Source organism: Sceloporus occidentalis, unplaced genomic scaffold, assembly GCF_023333645.1.
Source record: "Sceloporus occidentalis isolate IW3139 unplaced genomic scaffold, rSceOcc1.0.p SCAF_7, whole genome shotgun sequence".
Taxonomy (NCBI): domain Eukaryota; kingdom Metazoa; phylum Chordata; class Lepidosauria; order Squamata; family Phrynosomatidae; genus Sceloporus; species Sceloporus occidentalis.
In genome coordinates, this window is record NW_028316987.1 from 20,053,553 (window position 1) to 20,076,695 (window position 23,143).

The following is a 23,143-nucleotide window of genomic DNA, read 5'->3' on the forward strand; positions in this document are numbered from 1 at the left end:
GCCCCCTGAGCTAAAAATGCTGCTGCTTAATGCTAGGTTGATAAATGAAAAAGTGATATGAAGACCTAAGGTGAGCCTATCATGGGGTTTTCTTGGCAAGATTTGTTCAGAGTCTTTGCCGTCCTCTGAGTCTGAGAGAGTGTGACTTGCCCAAGGTCACCAAGTGGGTTCCCATAGCAGAGCAGGGATTTGAATTCTGTTCTCCAGAGTCATAGCCCAATGCTCAAACCAGCTCTGACTCTCAGAAATTTAGGTATCTTCTCTCTCCTCCTGCTAAGAACAGGGCAAGCTAATGAAGCTGATTTTGAGTGTATACAGAATAGGAAGGAATGGTTATGTAGCCCCTACCTACCATTATTTCAACAATCTAATATTCTGACCATGCACCATCCATTCATCACTTTATTTATATTCCAACTTTCTCCCAGGCTGAGGCTCAAGGTTGATGAAAACTAGTCCCAAAACATACAGAGGTAAAAATGCAAAGGAACCTTCCCAATGCTAGAAGCATTGGGAGATGCATTTGAAGGTGGGTTGCCTATTCTGAAATTCTCCCTTGGATAGAAAACAGGATTAATTTCAAAAATCAATTCAGTTATTTCTTTAGAAACTGATCAAGATATTATAAATAAAATACATTTTGATTTTTGTTTTGATATACACTCACCTGGAAAGAAAAATGGAGAACCTGACCACACCTTCTTAACATCTACAATATAGTAGATTGACATCAGAAGAACAAAGGCAAAACTGCTCAGTGTTGTCACATATGAGATTGACCTGTAAGAATTCAAAGGGCAGTTCAAAAAATTGCCTAATACCAGCATACAGAATAAAATGTATAGAATAGAACATGGAGAAACAATGGTTCCCAACTAGCAAAGGAATCAGCTGCATCTTATCACCCTGCCTGTTCAACCTATATACAGAACATATTATAAGGAAAGCAGGCTTGGACACAGAAGAAGGAGGAGTGAAAATAGGAGGAAGGAATATCAACAATCTAAGACACACAGACAACACCATAATACTAGCAGAAAATCTCCCAGACCCGGAACAACTACAAAGGAAGAAAGTGCAAGGCCAGGACTACCATTGATCATAACCCCCACCCCAAATAATGACAACAGAAAACCTATACAAATTCAACCTAAACAATGAAGAAATAGCAGTAGTAAATTGTTCTCATACCTGGGATAGAAATGGGAACTGCAGTCAGGAAATCAGAAGAAGATTAAGAATGGGGAGGGTGGCTATGAAAGAACTAGAAAAGATTCTAAAATGCAAAGATACACAACTGAGCACAAAACTCAGAATAAAATGTCTTATCATTCTACTCACCATAAATTCTTATTCACTGGAATAAAGCCTTGATCTTTGGAACATTTGGTCAACACAGCAGAAATAACACCCTGAAAAGCAGACGCTGGAGTTGAAGACTGTAGGACTTTAGAGATAATGTTTCTGTTTCATCCATGGATGGATGGTATATTGAGAAGATGTTAGATGTTTTATAGCATGCCAAGAGCACGACCACCACATAGATAAGTGAAAGATGTTTTACCTCTTTAAATAGTACTTTCTCTTACTTTGGAAACACAGGGAGATCTCAACACACACAGTTCTATTATTCAATATTTTTTTAAAAAACATTTCCATTTCTCAAATTTGTGAGGGGAGCAGATTAATACAACAATAAAATACTTTTTAAATATGAAGCACGATAAAAACCACTAAAGTAAAATTTAAGAGTACAACAAAATACGAAACTGTTATACAAAGTAAAGCAGAAACAAACAGTATTAAAACCCTTGTGAAGTTGTCTTTCTAAAGAATGTGTGAGCCTGCCTAGTCTGGGGCCATGTTTCCCTCACTGATCAGCCAGATGATCGCAGAAATACAGAAGCAGCGCATGATCTTTTCATGCTGCTATTCCCTAGCAACTGGTTTTCATAGGCACACTGCATTTGAATCTGAAGATAAGCATATAGCTATCATGGCTAGTAGCAAGTGGCAGCTTTATCCTCCATTTGTCTAAATTTCTTTTAAAGACATTTGGCCCAGAGACCACACTTTGCCCACCCCTGCTTTGGGAGTTTGATGCACTAAAATTAAGGTGTTCAAGGAAGAAGATATTCAACAGAAATCTTCCTTGAACTAAATTTTCTGGAAGATAAAGGTCTGAAAAGCAATCAAGAGAAGAACCATATGAATGAAAGGGTCATCAAGACAATATTTCTAAGTTGTAACTTACCATTATTACACTCCACACGCAAAAACGGAGCATTATTTGTCTATGCTGATCTTTGTAAAACAAGAGGATTTTTCCAGCCTTAAAAGTAAAAGTGGAAAAAAAAGTGCACATTAGATGCAGTAAATAAAGTCCAGCTTGGAATGAGTTTAACAGAGAAGGAAACTAATGAACTGAAATGAGAGTTTTATGGTTAAGATCTAGCCTAGGTTTCTCCCAACCCCTATTGAATTTTTTTAAAATTGTAGCCCAAAATTGTGTAAAAATACCTCTTCCAAATGCCCATGCAAAATATTAAAACGTATTCATATGCATGGAAAATTCCTAAGATTGGCCTGTTATTTCTAGAGAAGGAATCTCCTTGTCACGTGGACAGGTAGCTGGAGAGGCAGTACTAAAGAGCTTTCCTACCTTTTACAACACCATGTTGTGAAGGGGATACAGTACCTGAAGTCCCAAAAATGCCATGATGACAGAATTGATTGTTCCCAAAATCCCTTCAGGGTCAAAGGCCACTGTAGTTTGGTAAAGCACCTGTAATTTGAGAAATGCATGACATGAAAGCACCACCTAAGATTGATTCCTCTTTTCTGTTTTAGCCCTTCCACATACTATTCTCAAATTTTCTTCCAGTACTTTATTCAAGGCTAGTTTTGCTTTACCACTGCAGCCATTATTTTGGATCCAGAAATGATAGATAGATAGATAGATAGATAGATAGATAGATAGATAGATAGATAGATAGTCTTGACCATAGTAGATTCACAGAATCCATGGGATTTACATAGCGATTGAGTCAATATATTGATTCTAATTGGGAACAGTAACTGGATTAAGGTTGGATTAAAACCATAGTCTGTTCAGAATTTATTTCTGTTGCTGTTTTTAAGGAGAGAGCAGAAGGCAAACTATATTTTGGGAGTCATTCCTGACTCTTTGACTTTTTATTTAAAGGGCTTTGTTTGATTTTGGCCATGAGCTCTCCCTGAGTGTGTGCAATGTTTATCTTCTTGCCAGAAAACCTCACTGACTACACTTTCAGCAAGTGTAAATTGATAGCTCTCTTGGAACAGAAGGTCAACACACTGCAGTTACATGTTCAGACTCTTCAATGCATTAGAGAACACAAGCCTTTCCTGGATAGAACAGAGGGAGAATTGATCCTACAGAACCAACAGGAAGAAACTGCCAATGAAAATGAAGGGGGCTGTAACACTGAGGGAGCACTCTAGAGTACAGTCACCTTTAGAAGCAGACAATGCACAAGGGATTTGGAACCACTCCTACTAAGCAATCACTTCCTACATCTTCCTGAAGATAACAAAGAGGAGATACTGCAAGCCAAGGGAAAAGTCAACTGAACCACAAACTGCAGCAAGAAGAAATGACAGATACTGGTGTTAGGGTGGTTATTGTTCAGGGTTATAGAAGGAACTGTGTGTCAGATGGAGAAGATTAATTGGGAAATGTACTGTATTCCTAGTGTGCATATCCAAGACGTCAATGACAAGTTGCTGAAGCTCATCAAGAACACAGAGCAGTACCCATGTGAGCATAAATGACACCACAAATAAAACCTTGGAGCAAATCACCTTGAAGCCCTGGGCAGGAAAGCAAAGAGTTTAGAAGCACATGTGGTATTCCCACCAGTTCTACTAGTAAAAGGTAGAGGACCACACAGGGACATGAAGATACTAGATGGTGTCAGTGGGAGAGGTTTGGCTTCTGACACCATCAGCTTCACTTCTAGACAGTGGACCACAGATGGCTACACCTCACAAAGACCAAGCGGAACGTCTTTGGCAAAAACATAGTGAATCTGATCAAGAGGACTTTAAATTAAATCCTTGGGAGATTGGAGATGATAGCTTAAACATCGGTCCAAAAGCAAACTCTAAACACAATGATACAAGTTCTAGAGGAGAAGGTAAGAGAGAATGGGAGCCACAGTAAAATTTGCAATAAAATAAAAAGATGAGAATAAACAATGTCTTAGACATCTATACACCAATGCACAGGTTTGGGTTAAACAAACAAGCTTGAAGTCCTAGTGAAGTCCTAGCGCAGGAAGGTAAATATGACATTATAGGTGTAACAGAGACTTGGTGGAATGACTCCCATGACTGGAATATAACAGGTGAAAGATATAATCTGTTCAAAAAGAATAGATAAGGAAGAAAAGGAGGAAGAGTATTATGTACAAGTGGAGAATTTTGTGTAAAAATAAATGAAGAAAGAAATAAAAACAGCACTGTGGGAGGAGTTTATGACAGGCCACAAAACCAAGATGAAGTGGTGGATGATACTCTTCTGAAAGAAATCTCAGAAATCTTTCAGAAGCAAGAACTGGTAGTTATGGAGGACTGCAATTATCCTGGTATCTGTTGGAAGACTAGCTCTGTAAGCATAGGCTTCCCAACAAACTCCTGATATGCCTTGCAGATAATTTCCTCTTTCAAAAAGTGGAGGAAGGAACAAAAGGGATGAGCAATCCTGGACTTGATCCTAAACAACAGAAAGGAGATGATGACTGGAATCAGAGCGGTTAGTACTTTAGTGTGGAGTGAGCATGAAATGCTCAAATCTGTGACTGTTCAACAAGCCAAAGAAAAAATATAATCAAACATGAACCCTGGATTTCAGGCAAGCTGATTTTATCAAGCTCAGAGAAATACTGAGCAGAATCCCATGGCTAGACATGCTCAAGAAAAAAGACATCCAGCATGGGTGGTATTTCATGAAGAAGAAAGTACTAAAAGCTAAATCACAAACAATTCCATGGAAGAAGAAATATGGGAAGCAACCAATTGGCTGCACAATTGGTCCTACAAATATTGTTGGACTAGAACTCCTGACAGCCTCAGCCAGCATGGCTATGGTGAGGAACACTGGGAGCTGGGACTGCACAGCAGAGCCAGGACTGCAACAGCTAAAAGCCACTGAACAGTGTCTCCATTCTCATCTCAGAAGTACACTGTGTGCATTTCTTTGGCAGGAGAGCATCTCTGCAGCAAAGAATCTGGCCACACATTCTACATTACATATAAAAAGCTTTAGCGAGATCTCTTATCTGCTCCACTGTCTAAGCAGATGGTAAGTGTGAAATTCTTCTATTTCTGTAATAGGAGGCTTAAAGAAACTTTGGAGTGATGATTGTATTGTCTTTAACTCCGGGTTATAAAACATGATTTCATTATTTTGAATGGAGGTAAGAGTGCTATTTCTTGTCTGCTCAGTTGCTCTCTGATCTAGGTGGGGGTTCTGCCCTGTTTTCTGCCACTGTCACAAAAAAGCAAGAAACAGCAGACTGGTATTCAGTTTTGAAGACTTACAAAACCACATACCACATTTTCCCTTGCAATGCCACTTAAGATTTTGAAGTGAAGGGTGAAAGATGTGACAAGTTTAAACAACTTACATTAGAAGAAGGGTGTTGGTAGATGTGTTTCTCTCCTAGAAGCAAATGATCAATATAGGCAGCTGCTCCTCCTGTACAGTTAGGGTACTTTCCAAAATCTCCTATACCTCCAGGGCCCAGGTAACCACTAGAGAGAACAAGGAAAATGAGGGATGTATTTGGAGGTTGCTTGAGCTGAATGCCTTGGGAAGGTGCAGGCATTCTCATTAATCAGTCCTCTGAGATCCTAGAACAGTGATCCCTATATTCTGCCCTTTAAAAAATTTTGGACTTCAGCTCCCAGAAGCCTCTGTTATGTTGGCCAATAGTCTGGAATTCTGGGAGCTGAAATTCAAAATCCCTTAAAGAGCACAGTTTGGGGACCACTGTCCTAGAACTACTGGATGGCTCCGGAAGATGGGGATGCATTTGACTAGACTCTATAACTAGAAAAGAGCCCAGTCCCCCATCTCTGCTGCCATTCCTGCTTTTCATGGAGCATTCGTAAAATTTAGTAATAGCATAACAGAACTCTTAGTTGACACTGAGGATGCCTTTCGAAAACCCCTCAAATCCTGGAACTGCACCATCAAATTATAACATTTTCATACAAAAGTCTTGACAGAGGAAAACTGACCATAATAGTGACTTTCTCCAGAAGTCAATTTGGATTACCAGGAGGGATAGAAGAAAGGGGGAAGAGGCAGAACAGAGGTATAAATACCTCAAGAACTTCTACACAAGGCCTGTTGAAATAAATGGAGACCACCCAAAGCGCTTGCACAGCTCCTATTGAAATCAGTGAATATTATGCATGAGCATTTGTTAGCAAATTGTGTCCCCAGATATCATTTAGATTTGCAGCCTCAGACCTCAAAATATTGTGGGTAGGCATTAGTCCCAATGGGATCTGCCTGTGAAGCAGGTATGTGGAAAAGACCACCATGACATAAACAAGTAAAATGGGCTGGGGAGAAGGAAACTTTGACTTACTTTGGACATCCAGGGACATTTAACAGGAAGGTGAGGCAAAGCCAAACTGCTTCGAGTGCTATCATGAAAAGCCACTGGGGCCAATAAATCAGAATATCTTGGAGAGCAGGGCATGGAATCTCCTGTTGAAACATAGAAGAGAAATTAAATCTCAGGAATTTTTTAATTTTTGTTTTCACGTAGTTTAAGCTAACCAATTTTAAAGGACAGTGTTAACTGCTTTGTATCCCAGGTTGGAGAAAAGTGGGACGTAAATGAAATAAATATATATATATATATATTTTAAAGTCCAGAGAAAGTCCTTTCTATGCCTGATTAACTTGAGTGTTCAGGTATCAGTGTCAGAATATTCCCAAATATAATTTAAAACCAAGATTGAAACATATTTTCTTCAGGAAGCGAGACCATTCACTCACCGGATTGCTGTTCTCAGGCACAGGTTTGGCAAAGAGGAGTTCAAGGACAGCAACTACAAGGTATGTACAGCCCAGTCTTTGAAGCACACCTGGAATTCTCAGGTTTTCCCAAGACACTGATGAAATACAAACAGTAATGCAAAAATCAAGCATTGTTTTTTTAAATAGGATTAATCCAGATGTTGTGTGTATGTGTTGGTGGCTTCCATGTCAGTTGGGTGGTGAATCCACTTGAGTTTTAATCTGAACTTTAAAGGAGCCATCCAAGGTGCTGAAGCCAATGGAGCTTTGAAAGCTTGCGTCATGTATTCCATGCATGTTGGCTGTCCGAATAAAGGTATCACCATTTTGTGGACTTTGGATGTTGTACTTTGCTATATGGCCAACACAGCTACCCCTGAATATGTTTCCTGAAGATACTGCACTTTAGCTGCTACATACTGTAGGATCCTAAACAGGGAGACAATGGACTGGGACTTTATTGTTTGGGTTTTTTACCTCCAACAAAGGTAAAAACTTTAAAAAAAACCTGAGCCTACATTTGGCATGTTTTACCAAAACAGCACTTAAAAATTTCCTAATGGAAAATCATGGATGCTTCTCTCGAGAGATTCAGTGTTCTCTACCTAACAAAGGGGGCTGTAACCTCACAAAGGATTGATTGATCTGGGGTTTCAGAAGTACCTTTTTGCTAATGGAATTCAAATTTTATCTTGTGGACTCTGAAATGCTTTGTTCCTAGCACCACATGGCCAGGAGGAGGGGCCTGCTTGTATAGATATCCCACCAAAGAACAAGAACCAGTAACACTTTGAGAAAATACAAGCCTGTGACTAATATTGTCATTTTATATATATTTTTTTCTCTTGTATGATTCTTAACACCTTTGCCTAATGAAGAAGTGGAGCTTTGAAAGTTTGTATTTTATGCAATTTGGTTGTCCAAAGAAAGGTATCTGTTTTGTAGATTTTGGATGTTATTGTCTTTTGCTATATGACTAACACAGCTACCTCTGAATATGGAAAAGACAAAGAGCCTGGCTCTATTGCTTCATCAGTTCTGGTAGTCTGCCTGGATCACAGTCCCTAAAATCAGCACTTCCTCTCAAGTGGTCAGGACAGAAATTTGCAACAGTTCCCATGCACTGTGGATTTTTGCAACTATCTCGTTTAGCATTATGTTACTTCTGTGATCATTTTACTCCACCACATATAGGGGCACAGGAAAAACAGAAGTAACACAATTACCATAGAATCATAGAGTTCGAAGAGACCACAAGGGCCATCCACTCCAACCCCCTGCCATGCAGGAAATTTCAATCAAAGCATCCTTGACAGATGGCCATCCAGCCTCTGTTTAAAGACCCCTAAGGAAGGAGACTCCGCTACACTCTGAGGGAGTGTTTTCCACTGTTGAACAGCCCTTACTGTCAGGAAGTTCCTCCTAATGTTGAGGTGGAATCTCTTTTCCTGGATGTATATACACATACAAACCATAAGACACCTCATACAGTGGTCTGGGAAAAACCTGGATTTCATGCTGGCACAGCACTATACAAGTGAAGTAGCATAGGTCTTAGTGAAATTGGGTTTCACAGAACTTACAAGGTCCAAGGCAGTAATTTGGATTCACAACTATGACTCCTATCAAAAAAAGAAGGAGACTCCGCCACAGTATTTTTCCAAGCAGTTTCCACTTTGAACACCCACGTCGCAACATGGAACTCAGAGACAGTGAAATGGAGGTGCCCATGATAAACACAAACCTAAGCAGGCAAGAGAGAGAAAAAAATCATATGTTGTCATGTTAGATCTAGTTAGTACATATTATGCTAAAGTTTCAGTAACTCGGATTTGCGGAACCTTTGGCTAAAAGCATAATTATTGCATGTTTTCCATGATGCAGAAAGTACAAATATAGGGAAAGTATTTGCACACTTTACACCACATCTTTCTCCTGGTATGCACCTGGTTCTTTGTTTCTTATTTCCTCAGACCCTCCAAAATCATAAAAGACTCTGGAACATCAGAGGCAACTCATGTCTTCTGCTGTTTATGGGAATCATACGACCTCAGATATCAAATGAAAGTAACATTACTGGAAGTCAGGGATGGAAAAGCTGTGGGCCCTAAAGTATCATTGGACTCCATCTTCTAACAGCCCTAATCTTTGGCCATGCTAGCTAGCACTCTTGGGAGTTACAATCCAACAACATCTGGACAGCCACATATTCCCCAGCCCTGTCCTAAAGTGAGAAAAAGTATTTTAAACCCTGAGATCAACAATGGTGTACTTAGAAGAATGAATTGGAGACCTGGCTACATACCAAATGCAACATATAGCTGATATTTATCTGAGCATATTTAAAGAACAATTTACTTTTTCAGAGGGCAGATTTTTCACAATATTTTTGTACCTGATCCACTCCAAAATATACAGACTTCATTTCAAGTCTGAAAAGTCTGATTCTACTGTGTGTCTCACAGCTCCATCACATTCTTCAAGTAGGCTGTTCTTTAAAAAACCAACAACTTGAAGTGCATTATTTTAATTTGATGCTTGTCTGCTGCCTATTTATTTATTTAATATTCTGCCTTTCTCCCAGCATGGGACTCAAGGTAGTTCACAAAAAGAATAAATTAAAATCTAACAATAAAAAAGTAAAGACAAAATTCATCATAATAAAACAGTATAAAATCATTTAAAATGCATAAAAAGTTAAAAATAAAGCGCACAAAGATTTAAAATTAGACATTAAAACCCTGCTTAAACAAAAAGGCCTTTGCCTGCTGGTCAGTCAGTGTCATACACAGTTCTAGGCTTGATCCTGAAAAAAAGATTGCTTGTGTGAACAAAATGCAGTCTCATGGTTCAAATCATATATGTAAGCATATACAGTCAGCCCTCCCCTTATGCAGGGGATCTGTTCCGGATCTCCCACGTAAGGGGGAAACTGTGTATGCTTGCGCCCCATTGAAAACAATGGGGCTCATGCTGTGGGCGCGTACACCATTCATTTAATTGTATTGCGGCTTCAGTGTAAGCTGAAAGCCGCTTAAGGGAAGCCTACGTATGGCACAGGGTGACTATACCTTCAAACATGAGTGCTCCATTCTTGTTCATTGTTTTCAAGTGTCTAAAGAGATGTATTCTAATATTATACATGTATGCTCCTCCCATTTGATTCAGAGGTATAAGAATTTATAAGGAACATAAAAGTGCAACATGTAAAGTAAAAGTCAAAGCACACAATATTCAGCTATTTGTCAGGAGAAAGATACACAGAATCTGAAAATTGATTTGGAAACCTAAAAAAAAATGAGACTTGCTTTTCAAGCACTCTGTTTCAGGATACAGTGCTTGGAATTTTGTGCCTGCATCGCTGTGTTTTCACTCAAAAGCACAGCATTAATAAAACAGCAAACTAACAACAGTAATTACAGTGGTGATTATTACTGTCAAAAAAATCAAGGACTAAACCATTTTGATCAAATTGACATACAGTAAAAGAAAACCCTTATGGAGCTGTTCTGAATGAGCTTTCTTGAGTGCTGTGAAGTCATATTAGCGATCATGAGGAATTACCATGGAAAGACAAGGTCTGCTACAGTTAGTCCTACAAAGAGAAAATGAAAAATGATTTAACGTTGATAATAATTAATCAGCTATTAATTGTTTTTCAGGCTGAAATCAAATGTTTCACACTGTTAATAAGCATTCTGTACACTTCTGCACTTGCAAAAAAAACATACAACAGCTGGACTAACTGCCTGTTACATGTAAATAATAACAAATTCCAACAAGCCTTTTCCTCCAAGAAAAGTCACTTTAGGAGGGGACAATTTGGATTGAAGGAATCTTGGGATGATTCACCCTACCCTTTTGGCTACTTTGCTCCAAATCACCTACATATTATACTGCTGTTGGCCACTTCTGTGGAGAAAATCTGTTTGCTCTTTTAATCATGTGAAGTGAATGTATTTGTTCTCCTAAGCATACACCAAAGCTGTGTAGGATAACATTGGCCCAGTGCAGATGGGCACATTACAGCGATATTAGGGCTCAACAGGGCTGGGCATCCAGAAGTGCCCAGCCCTAGTGATATCACAGGTGTGCACGCTTGTCCACACAGCAAGCGCCACAGCTGCGCAGCTGTGGCGCCGTGTACAGATGCCTGTCAGCAGAAGCAGCATCATAGGGCTGCATTGCACCCCTTATGATGGCGCAAAAAAGGAACCACCTAGAGCAGTTCCTTTTTGAGTGTGTGTGTGTGTGTGTGTGTGGATGCTGCTGCACAGCTGTGCAGCAAAGAGGGGCGGCATTTCACTGTCTGTGTGTAACGGGCCATTGTTTCAGGGGACTATTTAGAGCAAACAGGAAAATGCACAACTCCCTGGCCCTCCCACTGTTTCCCCACTATGAAATGCCCCTCCCGAAAAAGGTTTTTCTAAAAAGGAAAGAAAAAAGAGAAAAGGGTTCTCAGGATTTATATGCATGTAATATGTAGTTAGGCCTTAGGAGGGATTCTAGGGAGATATTATTTACAGTAGATAAACCAGAAAGCAGGGTAAGAGCATTAAACAGGTGAAAGTAATATACATCCATCTTGTTACAGGCACTTGATATTTGGTTATTTGAACATAGAAATGGCCATAATGAATCTAACTCAGACCCAGCATAATGTTTTCTACTGTGGCCAATCAGACACATATGGGAAACCCACAAGCATGACACAGGGCCAGTTGGGTCCCAAATCAGGCCATGTCTGGCTCTATTCTTCTGCATGCAGGAAATTAGTGTTACAAACATCATTTTACCATTCCAGCTCTGATGCTTGAAGAACCAGTATTTTCCTCCGCCATAATTCACAAAGACCATAATTATAAGGGCCAACCTACAAAGAAAAAAAGCAAATAAACATCATACAAACACATAAAACACATATGTCAGAAGGTTGATGAGAGACTCCCTCTTTTCCCCAAATCATTTATCTGGCAGAACATTATAACACAGTTTTCTGTATTTTCCATTTTACCCCTACTGCATTTAGAATCCAGTTTAATAATAATAATAATAATAATAATAATAATAATAATAATATGTTTATATTCCACTTTTTCGCAGAGGAATCAAAGTGGATTACAACAGTTTAAAAATATATCATCATACAGTTAAAAATTACAATTAAAACAACCCCCAAACCCCAACCCTCCCCCCTATAGTGGACTGTCCTTGCAAGAAGCAGGGCTTTGGCAAAGTACCTGGCACTTAATCCTTGTGTACAGATGTGCCTTTATGATTTCTAGTCCAATCATTTTTTCCCTCTGTGAACTCTGCTATAGCAATGACTCTGTTATGTTACTTTCCCATAACACATTTACATGAAAATCTTAATTAGATAGGGCAAGAAATTCTCTATAGCTGCAATTACCCTCTGAATGTGTCGAGAGAACGAAGCCTCTGTAAGGAAGGGGCATTGCTCCATACCCCAGCTGGAAGATCACTACTAATGGAATCTGTTCTACTTGGGGATCCCAGCTCCTTGAAAAAAATGACAAGAAAAAAAATAGCAATTAGAATGGGTGAGCCTGAATCCTGCCAAGGGCCCCTGGAACTATGTTTTAAGATGAAGAGTGGTGGACAACATTGGTAGGAAGGTCATTATTTTGCCTACTAGCTGTTACTTTTTACAAAGCGATGAAAACACAATGCATTACATTTAAAAAAAATCAACCACCGGCACTGAAACAAGAAACCAACTGACTACAACAAAGTTAACAGCAAAATAATAAATGAAATGGTACAAAATTAAGCAAATAGGAGACTATAATTAATCAAATTGACAAATATCAAGCAAAGGTTAAAAAAACCCACCCAAGACCCTATGAAGTGAATGCAAAATAGCCTGTAAAGTCCCCTATTGCAACCAGCCTTCCACTACACTATTGTACAAGCAAACACTGCTGAGATATTTTAGATGATATAGGATCATCTATAATACTCTAAAGGCAGAAAATATGTATCTCCACAAAGCTTAAGATGTAAAGAATCTGGTAGGGCAATTAAAGGAGGGCGAATTACTTCTCTCGTCCATTATCATTCAAATTGCCCTTAAATAGAAAGACTCTGAGAAGCACAATGTGTATTTAGAAGTCCCCTCCATTTGTTCAATGTAATTTACTTCAAGTGTGCATAAAATTGATGGCATGCAACCTTATTCCTGGGAGGGCTCAACTACAATAGTGGTTTTAGCATTTTTGTGTCTCTGTGCTTGATCATTTAGTAGACTTCTGAATGATAATTCCTGAATGGGCTTGACTACATAGGAGTCTTTGTGGTCCAATTTGCCTGATCATTCCCTTCTGGGATGGGAGCTTGAGCATCCTCTACTCACCTGTTCTACAGTCCATGATCCTGCCCATTCAGAATGCTTTTTATTCTTACATATCTTTCTTTTTAGATCTGTTTACATCTTCTGTCTGTCTGTCTGCTGCTGCTTTTGAGTGTTTTCTCTATGTAACAGGGCTGTTGTCTGTAATGAATCTGCTAGTCCTATTGCCATTACAAGTGTACCTGTTATGAACTGAGACTGTGGAAGCAATTTGCCTGCAGTTTAAGTACTATTTTAATTATACTGGGACTGGTTATAGATCTGATCTTAAAGGTTCCCTAGGTTCATGTACCAGATACAGTACTGAAGAGAAATAAACTCATTCTCTGTTTAAATGGGGGAGGGGGTTGGCAGTGGGATATTCTCCTCTAGCAAGGCTAAATAATGGCCAACATTAATGTAACACTAGTGTTCTGTGGACAGCATGTTTCGTCTGCAAACATATACCTGTTTGTCTGTGAATAAGCCCTATTGAAGCCAATGGGATTTACTTATGCCTACTGTGCTCTCCTCTCAGTAAAGAGGCTAGAAGAACTGATTCATACATCTATATCATTTAATGGCTGAATGGCTCAACTGAATAAAGAAAAAGGAATTCATTTGAGGTGGCATCAAGTGATAGCCCACAAGTCCTGCATGACTGTGAGTTGTGGTTAATCACTCTGGGATGGTAATCTGAGACTTCAAAATCATAATTTGAGTCCTATTCATAAATTCGATGGCAAACCTATGGCACGCGTGCCAGAGGTGGCACTCAGAGCCCTCTCTGTGGCCACATGTGCTGCTGCCCCAGCATAGAGTTTTCCAAAGTTTGTTATTAGAAAGCCAGAGGGACATGGCACTTCGAAATAAGTTAGTGGGTTTTGGTTTGCAGTATGGGCACTCGGCCTCCAAAAGGTTCACCATCACTGGAAAGCATGCTAGATCTGCTCCATGACCCCACCATGGCCATTTCTTCTATGCAGTTTCATCTACACATGATTCACAGCAGTTTAAAATCAGGGTTCTGCACTGTGTAGGCTCTTCTCTTTGAAAAGTCACATTCCATATGAGGTAAACAAGGTCAGCAGGCTTGCACTTGTTTATGCAGTCCACATTCAGAAAACCCAAACAGATATTTAATGTTGCAGTAATTAAGTCATTAACCCCTATGTGAGCTAACCATAGGACAGATATCTTTACCAAAAAAAAAAAAAAAAACCCAAAAAACCCTGTAATCGAGGCTAGTTTTCAAGAGCTGTTGTATACCCCACCAAAGCCTATGTTTTAGCATTTCTTCAAGTTATTTAAAAATTAAAGATTCATATTATTATAAGAGCTTACTGAATTAATAAGTCTATCAGTTTCTCTAGGATTCATCTTCTTGTAAAGCCAATTTCTGATCAGTTCAATGCTGTGAATGAGTAAAAGGTCAGATTTTATTCCACAGTAACAACACCTTTAATTTTATTTGTTCTAGTTATCATTTTAAAACACCTGATGTCTTGTCTCAGCAGAATACCATACAATGATGGCTAAGTAGTAAAAAAAATGATGAATTACATTGTGCCAATTAAATCAGTAGAAACAGCCCGGAAGAATCAGCAAGATTAGTAAATTTAATAAGTAAATAAAATTAAGGGGTTACAAATGTTAGCTTCCCAACTGATCATGGAAGCTAACCAGGGTCAGCCCTGATCAGTACTTGGATGGGAGATCACCAACAAATACCAGGTGCTGTAGGCTATATTTCAGAGGAAAGCTGGCAAAACCATCTCTGAGTATACTTTGCCTAAGAAAACTCTGAGAAAAATTCATGGGGTCACCATAATTTGAGAGGCAACTTGCAAGTACATGTACACAAAAGACTCAGATAAAAAGTGCTTCATTTGATATCAACATATATTCTAAATCATATATTGTAAATCAAATAAAATATAAATTGATTTTATTGTACACCACCACCCTGAGATCTTTGCTTATTGGTGAGAGGCACATATTTTAATTTTTTTAAAGAATAAACAGTCCAAGTCAGAGAACTCCAACCTATCATATACCTCTTGCCTCCCTACTTACTGCAGGAAAGGCCCTCTTCTATGTTGATACACAACACAACACACTTAGGACTTTATCACACGGGCAAAATAGGGGGATTTAAACATTGATTATCCCGTGAAAATCACGCAATCGCAATTAACATTTTAATAGACATCGCGATTAAAGAACCATTATCCCGGGAATAAACAGGCAATAAACAGCAACAAATCATTCACGGGATTTTCTCTGTGTGATAAAGTCCGTAAAGAGGATAGTTAGAGAATGGTCTCTAAAGAAGAAATTAAGACAAGACTCTAAGATTATATTAAATATATGAGCCCAATAAAATAGCAGGATCAGTATACAAAGAAAAATAATGTGCATTTAGGAATATCACATTAGGATATTTACTTACTTCATGCAAAATTGCCCCAGCATCAGAATACTGAAAATGACCACATAAATAAGGAATGCAAAGAAAATAGCTGCACAAAAGAAAATACAAAATTTTAATTAATATTTAATTACAAATCATAAAGCACACTCTGGGCTAAAATCGTTCATGTTAACAAAACTAAAAATTGAAAGCTCTCTAAAGTTTGGTCAGGCTTTTTTATAGAGTTCAGCCTAAGATCTCTCAAGACAGGAAACACATGGTGAGAAAAAGTATGCTATGCTAAGCATAAGAATATATCTAGATTCATAAGAGACAGATTTCTCGTTTTAACCCTGAAGAGTTATTTGTGAAACTCTACAGCCTCAGCTATTTACTCTAGTAATAATCAAGCAACACTCTGAAAGGCAATTAAAACCTTGATTTGCTTACAAAGAGTCAAAAGAGGAACAGGATCATCTACTGGGAAAAGCAGCAACTGGAGGATACAGATTAGAACAGAGGCAGGCACAGCAAACAACTGCATTAAAAACTATGTATTCAAGAAGAAGGCAGATCTAAATCTAATCAAATAACTAATTATATTCTTTGGCATGGCATTGTCTTTTAGAGTATTAGAGTTCACAGATGGATCTTTTGAGGCAATCTCTCAATCATTAAAAAACAATGATTGAGCATTGAAATGTCACTTTTCGCAATGTGTAGAATTCTATAGGTTTGTTGGATCGTATTAACAGACACCAGAGCAGTTTACAAACAACTAATCCTAGCATAGTATTTGGATACTGACTTCCTCAAATCACTGGTTTAAGATGTCTATTATCAAGCTCCATGTGGTTCTCTGAATCTTCAACCCCTTACAGAACATATTAGAAAAAAAAATAAAAGAAAAGGGAAGAACATACCATAATAACCTACCAAAATGTTTCAAACCTTCTTTGGAGATCTGTCAATAGAGGTTGGATGGGAGTCCTTTCATTGTATATTCCTGCATATCAACATATGGACTACATGGCCCCTGCAATACCTTCCAGCTCTATGATTCTATGAAACATCCTCTAGGAATGCAGGATGGAATTCTCTGAATGGCTCCCTCTACAAGCAACAAATTGGAAATCTTTTCCAGTTCTTACTTATTTACTTCTATTTTCCAGGAATGCTGAAATATAACAATGTCTTCTCTCCTGAAATACTATTTTTTCTATGTGCTGGATATGCAATATTCAAAATATCAGACTGGTGTCCCTAGAAGTAATCTCAAACACACATGATACCCAAACATATATAGCTACTGTGTTTCCCCGAAAATAAGACACTGTTTTATATTTATTTTTCGTCTAGAAGACACACTATGGCTTATTTTCAGGGGCTGTCTTATTTTTACAATGGGGCAAATGAGAAGGGTTGCCTGTCTTCTTTACTGTTCCATACCAGTACACTGCATAGCTTATCACTATGTCTTATTTTGGGGGTATGGCTTATATTGCGCAAATGCTTAAAAATCCTGCTACGGCTTATTTTATGGGTATGTCTTATTTTCGGGGAAACAGGGTATATCTGGATGGAGGATCAATGTCTCTTTTTAAGCCCTTCTCATGTTTCAACAATGTTAAAGTTAGGGATTACTTCTCAGGAGCAATTGTGTGCTAAATAGTACTTGCTCATTGTAAGTAAGTAATTTTGAGATTCCTCCAAAGCTTACAACATGTATATTGTGCATTTCAGTTAACCCCATAAAGGTATCGCTGTTTGGTGCACTTTTGATGTTACTGGATTTGCTATATGGCCATCATGGCTCCCCCTGAATGTTTTCTGGATTCCAAGATAAAGCACGCCTGTGTTATATGCGGGCGCGCCATATGCGGCTTCCAGCATATGCTGGAAACTGCGCTGGAAAAACTCTTCTTGCACCCTGGAAAAAGTAATGGGGCTCAAGTACAGTATGTGCATTTTTTCCCTTACACAGGGAGGTCTGGAACGGATCTCCGCATAAGGGAAGGGCGCCCTGTACTACATTATAGCTGCAACAGGGGAATCCTAAAAAGAGAGCAAGTGAACTGGGACTTTATCGTTTGAGTTTTCTACCTTCAACAAAGGTAAAACATCTTTTTTTTTCCTCACAAAATTGAGCCTGCATTAGCATGTTTTACCTCAACACCACCTAATGTTTTCCTGATGCAAAAGCATGAAGGCTTCTTGAGAAATGCAGTGTCCTCTGTCTAACAAAGGGGCCTGTGGCCTCACAAAGGATGGAAACATACTGGATTGCAAAGGTAGCATCTTTTTGTGTTGCAAATGAATGTTAAATTTCTTGGGACTTCCAGTAGCCACATGGCCAGAAGGAAGAAATATCCCTCCATACCATCTGAACTGAGAACTGAGAACAAAAATAGCAAAATGCAAGCCTATGACCAACATCTTCAATTTTTTTTTCTGTATAGTTTCTAACACCTTGCCTGATAAAGAAGCCAGTGAGGCTTTGAAAGCTTGCAACATGTATATTGAGCATTTCTGATGTTATTGTAGCTGCTATTAGGTTGCCTAGGAAAAAGTGTTGCTAAAGGAACTGGTGGATACACCCATGCACAATGTTCCAAAAGTACTTTGCTGTATAACCCCCATTAGAGCAGTGTAGATCTCTATGAATATTCTAGCTTTACAAAGAAAACTGTTTTGTTTAGGGTTTTAGGTCACCTATCTATCCTTCATTTGTTACAGAGCACTTTAACTGGAAAGCTTGGACTTGACTGTATGCTTGTGAGAACATAGTGATCTCTCCCTAACATGTCAGACTGCTCTTTTATGCTACATGTGTAGACAAAGGGGGAGTAGGAAAAACTGGCCAAACTGGCCAGGGGGTTAGCTGATATAATTCACAACCTCTCCCAAGTTGAAAATTAATCTGCAATCTTTAAAGTACCACTTGCTGAGCAAGTAAGAGTGAATTGAGAAATAGTGCAAATTGAAATGTTGCATACTAGCAATAGTCTCTGGCTGTTAAGCAATCTCTTAAGTGAATTCCTAAGTAAATGAAATAGCTATTATATTTAACGACAGAAGTATAAAGTAACATACGGAGGTAGCTGTTGAAAGGATTTTGATTGATAATTATATTGCATGAAATCTGGACGATGTTGCTGGTGAGCTTCCTAACCACCAAGGAATAGTTTCCGAATTCTCCAAAATGATAATGTGTCCTGCAAATAGTGGAGAGAAATGTACTGTTTTTAAAATCAAATCTGTATCTGAAATCATACTGATAAAATCAGAAGATTTACACATAAATAATTGTGCATTAACATGGAAACCCACTGGGTAACCTTGGACAAGCCTCAGCAGATGGCAATGGCAAACCCCTTCTGAAGAAACGTGCCAAGCAAATCTACCTAAACTCTTTAAATCTCTCCTTTCTCCTTGTTTTCAGCATTACTTCTCACCTACAGCCTCTTCTATTGCTATATAGGTTGAGTTTCTCTTATCTGGAATTCCGAAATACAAAATACTCCAAAAACCAAACTTTTTTTCTTTGTGGTTCAACATACACAAATTTTGTTTCACACACAAAATTATTAAAAAATATTGTATAAAATTATTTCCAGGCTATGTGTACAAGGTGTATATGAAACATAAATGAATGTTGTGTTTAGATTTGTGTCCCATCTCCATGATATCTCATTATGTGCATATATGCAAATACAGGTATTCCAAAATCCCCAAAATCCCCAAATTCAAAACATTTTTGGTCCCAAGCATTTTATATAAGGCAGACTTAACCTGTATATATACTTACAGCCTGTACTTCTTTCACTCTTTGTTACTCTTGCTGCTTCGGGCACTGGAAATTTACTCATGGACTCCAATAACAGTGATTTGTGCAACAGTGTTTACATAACAATATAGAAAACATGCATAACAGTATGTTCAAAGTGAAATGAAATACTTAAAATAAAAATTCAGTCTCTTTTTAGATGAATTACCCAAGTAAGACACTGACCTGCACAGTTCTTCACCATTACTGCCATTAACTATAAGGGTGACTGCATGCTGAGAATCCACAGGACTAGTTGCAATACTGTTCATGGGGACAGAAATCATCTCTTGACTCAAGCACTGGAAAGCATTGAAAAATAAATGAAGATAACTAAGAAATAGAGCTGTTTAGACAGACCAGAATATCCACCCTGAAGTATGCAAATGTGGCCCAAGAGCCATATAAGACCATCTTGCCATTTTTGCAACCTCTGAGCAACCAGACCACCCATCAAAATATATACAATTTCCCCCAGAAATAAAGGTGAATTGCTGCTCCTGGGAGGCTCCAGGAGCTGTAGTTTGTCTTTTAAACCAGCCACAGGTCTCCTGCCCTCATATCTTTTAACATACAAAATACCCATTTTTCTAAACTCAAAGTGGGCAGTCAGACACTTTCAGTTTAATTTTAAAAAAATCTGGAAGAGTTGACAGTTTGTGTGGTCCCTGGAATCAGCCAGGACAGAAGAGTGGTGAAGGTCCCTAATCCTGTTTTAAGCAACGTAGTGGTTTGTTCTGAACAAAGAAATAACCATGGCCAGAAATCATACAATTTATTTACATTTAATATCGTTGGAATTACATTTTCTTCTCTGGGTTTCTTCACTTTCCCTTCAAAATATTCAGATCTATGGTATAACTACAAGTTTCAGACCTTTCCCAGAGTGCTGGGCCCTAGAGGCCCCACTATTTTTTTATTATCTTAAGTCTGAATTCTTCTTTCCCAGTAAAAGTTTGGTTTCTTTCTCAAACCAAATTAGGAGGAATAGCTAATACCCCAGAGGACAGGATTAAAATTCAAAATAATAATAATAATAATAATAATAATAATTTTATTTATATTTCCCACCTCTCCCTGTGGATCGAGGTGGGATTACAGCAATAAAACAATTCCATATAAAATACAATCGTTAAAACAATAACATTATTATTAATTCACTAAAATAACGGACCATCAACTAACATCCACACTCACATTCATACAATCAGATCAGAAGCGGAGTATTTAAGATCTCTTATAAAAGATCAGGTGGGAAGGCCAGCCAGAAGAGATCCGTCTTTAGTGCCTTCTTGACCTTAATAGATTAGAAAGCTGAGCCAAAGCTAACAAAATGAATTTCAACGCAGAGAAATATAAGGTACTACTCTTAGGGCAAAAAAATGAAACGCACAGATATAGGATGGGGAACACTGGCTGAACGAGACTATGTGTGAAACAGATCTAGGAGTTCTAAGATCATAAACTGAACATGAACCAAAAGTGTGATGCACCAGCTGAAAAGGCCAACGTGATTCTAGGCTGCATCAGTGGAAGTATTATGTCTAGATCAAGGCAAGTAATAGTGTCACTCTATTTTGCTTTGGTTAGGCCTCACCAGGAATACTGTGTCCAGTTCTGGGCACCACAATTCAAAAAGCTAGAGAGTGTGCAGAGGAGGGGCAACCAAAATGGTGAAGGGTCTGGAAATCATGCCCTATGAGGAGAGACCTAGGGAGCTAGGTATGTTTAGCCTGGAGAAGAGAAGGTGAAGAGATGATATGACAGCCTCGCTTAAATATTTGAAGGGATGTCATATTGAGGAAGGAGCAAACTTGTTTTCTGCTGCTCCAGAGAATAGGACCCGGATCAATGGATGAAGTGATTCCACTTCAACATAAGGAGGAACTTCCTGACAGTGAGAACTGTTTGACAATGGGACACATTGTGAGTTCCTTGGACTGGATTGCCTTTGTGGTCTCTTCCAACTCTATGATTCTATGAAAGGCAATGTGGGAAAATGTCACTTTCTTAAAAATAATGATGTCCAAAACTTCAAATTACAAGTCTCATGGGAGGCTTGAAATCTTTTTCAGCCAAATGCAGTTATAGAATCTTCTTCAAACTTTTCCACTCAACATCTATCAGTTCATTCTAATGGCAGGATTCTTACAACAGCGTTCAAGAGCTCACACATATACACTAGTGAACCTGAGTTACCTGAAAACAATAATCTGAGAGCCAGTAGACAGTCAAGTTTTCTTTGAGCAATTCATTATTTATTTGTAGTAAAGCCTGATCAATTTTCAGATCCCAGGGTTCTCGTTTGGATACGTCTGTTAGGAACAGAAAGAGTGTGTCAGTGTTCGATAGTAATTCTAAATTGAACATTTATTGATATCCAGCTCGGAGGAACTGAGAGTTCTGGGATGGCTGCATGTAAACCCAAACTGTATTGTAAATGAGTACACCATCAGCAATGGTGTGCAGTTCCCATGTACTGTATTCATAAAGTAGCAAAGTCTGTAAAGGGTGCTAATATTGTACACACACCCCACTTTTTCCAAAGGTTTCTGATTCCCCTCTCCTCTCTGCCTCACCCTACCCCACTGCATCCAAAACTGGAAGAAAAATGTTTCCCATGGCTTCAACATTTCCAGAATTTCTGGTTTGGATTGTGTTCAACTCAGTTCACCTCTGTACTTTACACATATTGCATTAGTTTAACATGAATATTGTAATCATTTTGAGAGTTATACTGGCATTCTATCACAGAAAACAACGTCACAAATAATGTGGCCTCACCCATTTTGGAGACTGCAATCAGAAAGACAGCAGTTGTGTCTACTGGCTTAGTCGCTCCTTTCTCTCTGCATTTATATTTTTCATAGCATTTGTTCTATCATTCCAATCAGGGAACAATTATGATGCATCTCATTTAAATTCAGTCTTAGATGCATACTTTATCTGATTTAGCATCTTACCTGGGATTCCTCATATGGTATACTACTCCCTGGAGCAGTTAAATAGGTTTAGTTTATTGACTCTTTACAGGAGTCATGCTGTGGGCTCATTGTATCATGCTAGGATACTACTGGTCTCAGCTCTGAAGTAGCTTCATTATCAAATTACCTTGGGTTTAGCTACCTAAATATCAAGAAACAGATTTCAAGCCTGTACATTTAATATTTCCTTGTTCATTACATAGGCAACCCCTTTTAGGCTTAATAAATTTTACTAATTTTAAATTCTTAAATTCAATATTCATGCTGTGAAGTATCAAGATTATTACAGTATTATTGACTCATGATTTTGAGTCTGCTGTCTTTTTGCCCTGGGCTGAAAGAAGGGACATCAGTCCCCCAATATGCCTGAACAGTGGGACCTCATGTTACTAGAAGCATGTCTCCTGCTGCTGTTCTCTGGCCCTTGCCTATTCAATAGTGTCTATCTGCAAGATAACTGATTATGGTCTGAAACACGTTGCAGAAATAATCC

At 38.5% G+C, this 23,143-nt stretch overlaps 1 protein-coding gene across 3 annotated transcripts in view; it reads right to left on the bottom strand.

The window, feature by feature from the left end:
• The window catches only part of LOC149309372 (heparan-alpha-glucosaminide N-acetyltransferase-like), a 31,248-nt gene that overhangs the window by 2,001 nt on the left and 6,104 nt on the right, over nucleotides 1-23,143 (bottom strand). For 2 of the 3 annotated variants that reach the window (XM_089532299.1, XM_089532300.1), the window contains exons 2-17: nucleotides 21,866-21,981; nucleotides 19,853-19,968; nucleotides 18,934-19,055; nucleotides 15,880-15,949; nucleotides 14,772-14,841; nucleotides 12,489-12,598; nucleotides 11,875-11,951; nucleotides 10,643-10,673; nucleotides 8,662-8,822; nucleotides 7,058-7,173; nucleotides 6,642-6,763; nucleotides 5,670-5,796; nucleotides 2,699-2,785; nucleotides 2,255-2,332; nucleotides 1,342-1,412; nucleotides 668-780 (exon numbers count right to left, since the gene is read on the bottom strand). In XM_089532299.1, coding sequence (XP_089388425.1) covers nucleotides 668-780; nucleotides 1,342-1,412; nucleotides 2,255-2,332; nucleotides 2,699-2,785; nucleotides 5,670-5,796; nucleotides 6,642-6,763; nucleotides 7,058-7,173; nucleotides 8,662-8,822; nucleotides 10,643-10,673; nucleotides 11,875-11,951; nucleotides 12,489-12,598; nucleotides 14,772-14,841; nucleotides 15,880-15,949; nucleotides 18,934-19,055; nucleotides 19,853-19,968; nucleotides 21,866-21,981 — 1,587 coding nt within the window. Of the gene's footprint in view, nucleotides 1-667; nucleotides 781-1,341; nucleotides 1,413-2,254; nucleotides 2,333-2,698; nucleotides 2,786-5,669; nucleotides 5,797-6,641; nucleotides 6,764-7,057; nucleotides 7,174-8,661; nucleotides 8,823-10,559; nucleotides 10,674-11,874; nucleotides 11,952-12,488; nucleotides 12,599-14,771; nucleotides 14,842-15,879; nucleotides 15,950-18,933; nucleotides 19,056-19,852; nucleotides 19,969-21,865; nucleotides 21,982-23,143 lie in introns of those variants that run through there. The other variant, XM_089532301.1, reaches the window with a different exon arrangement.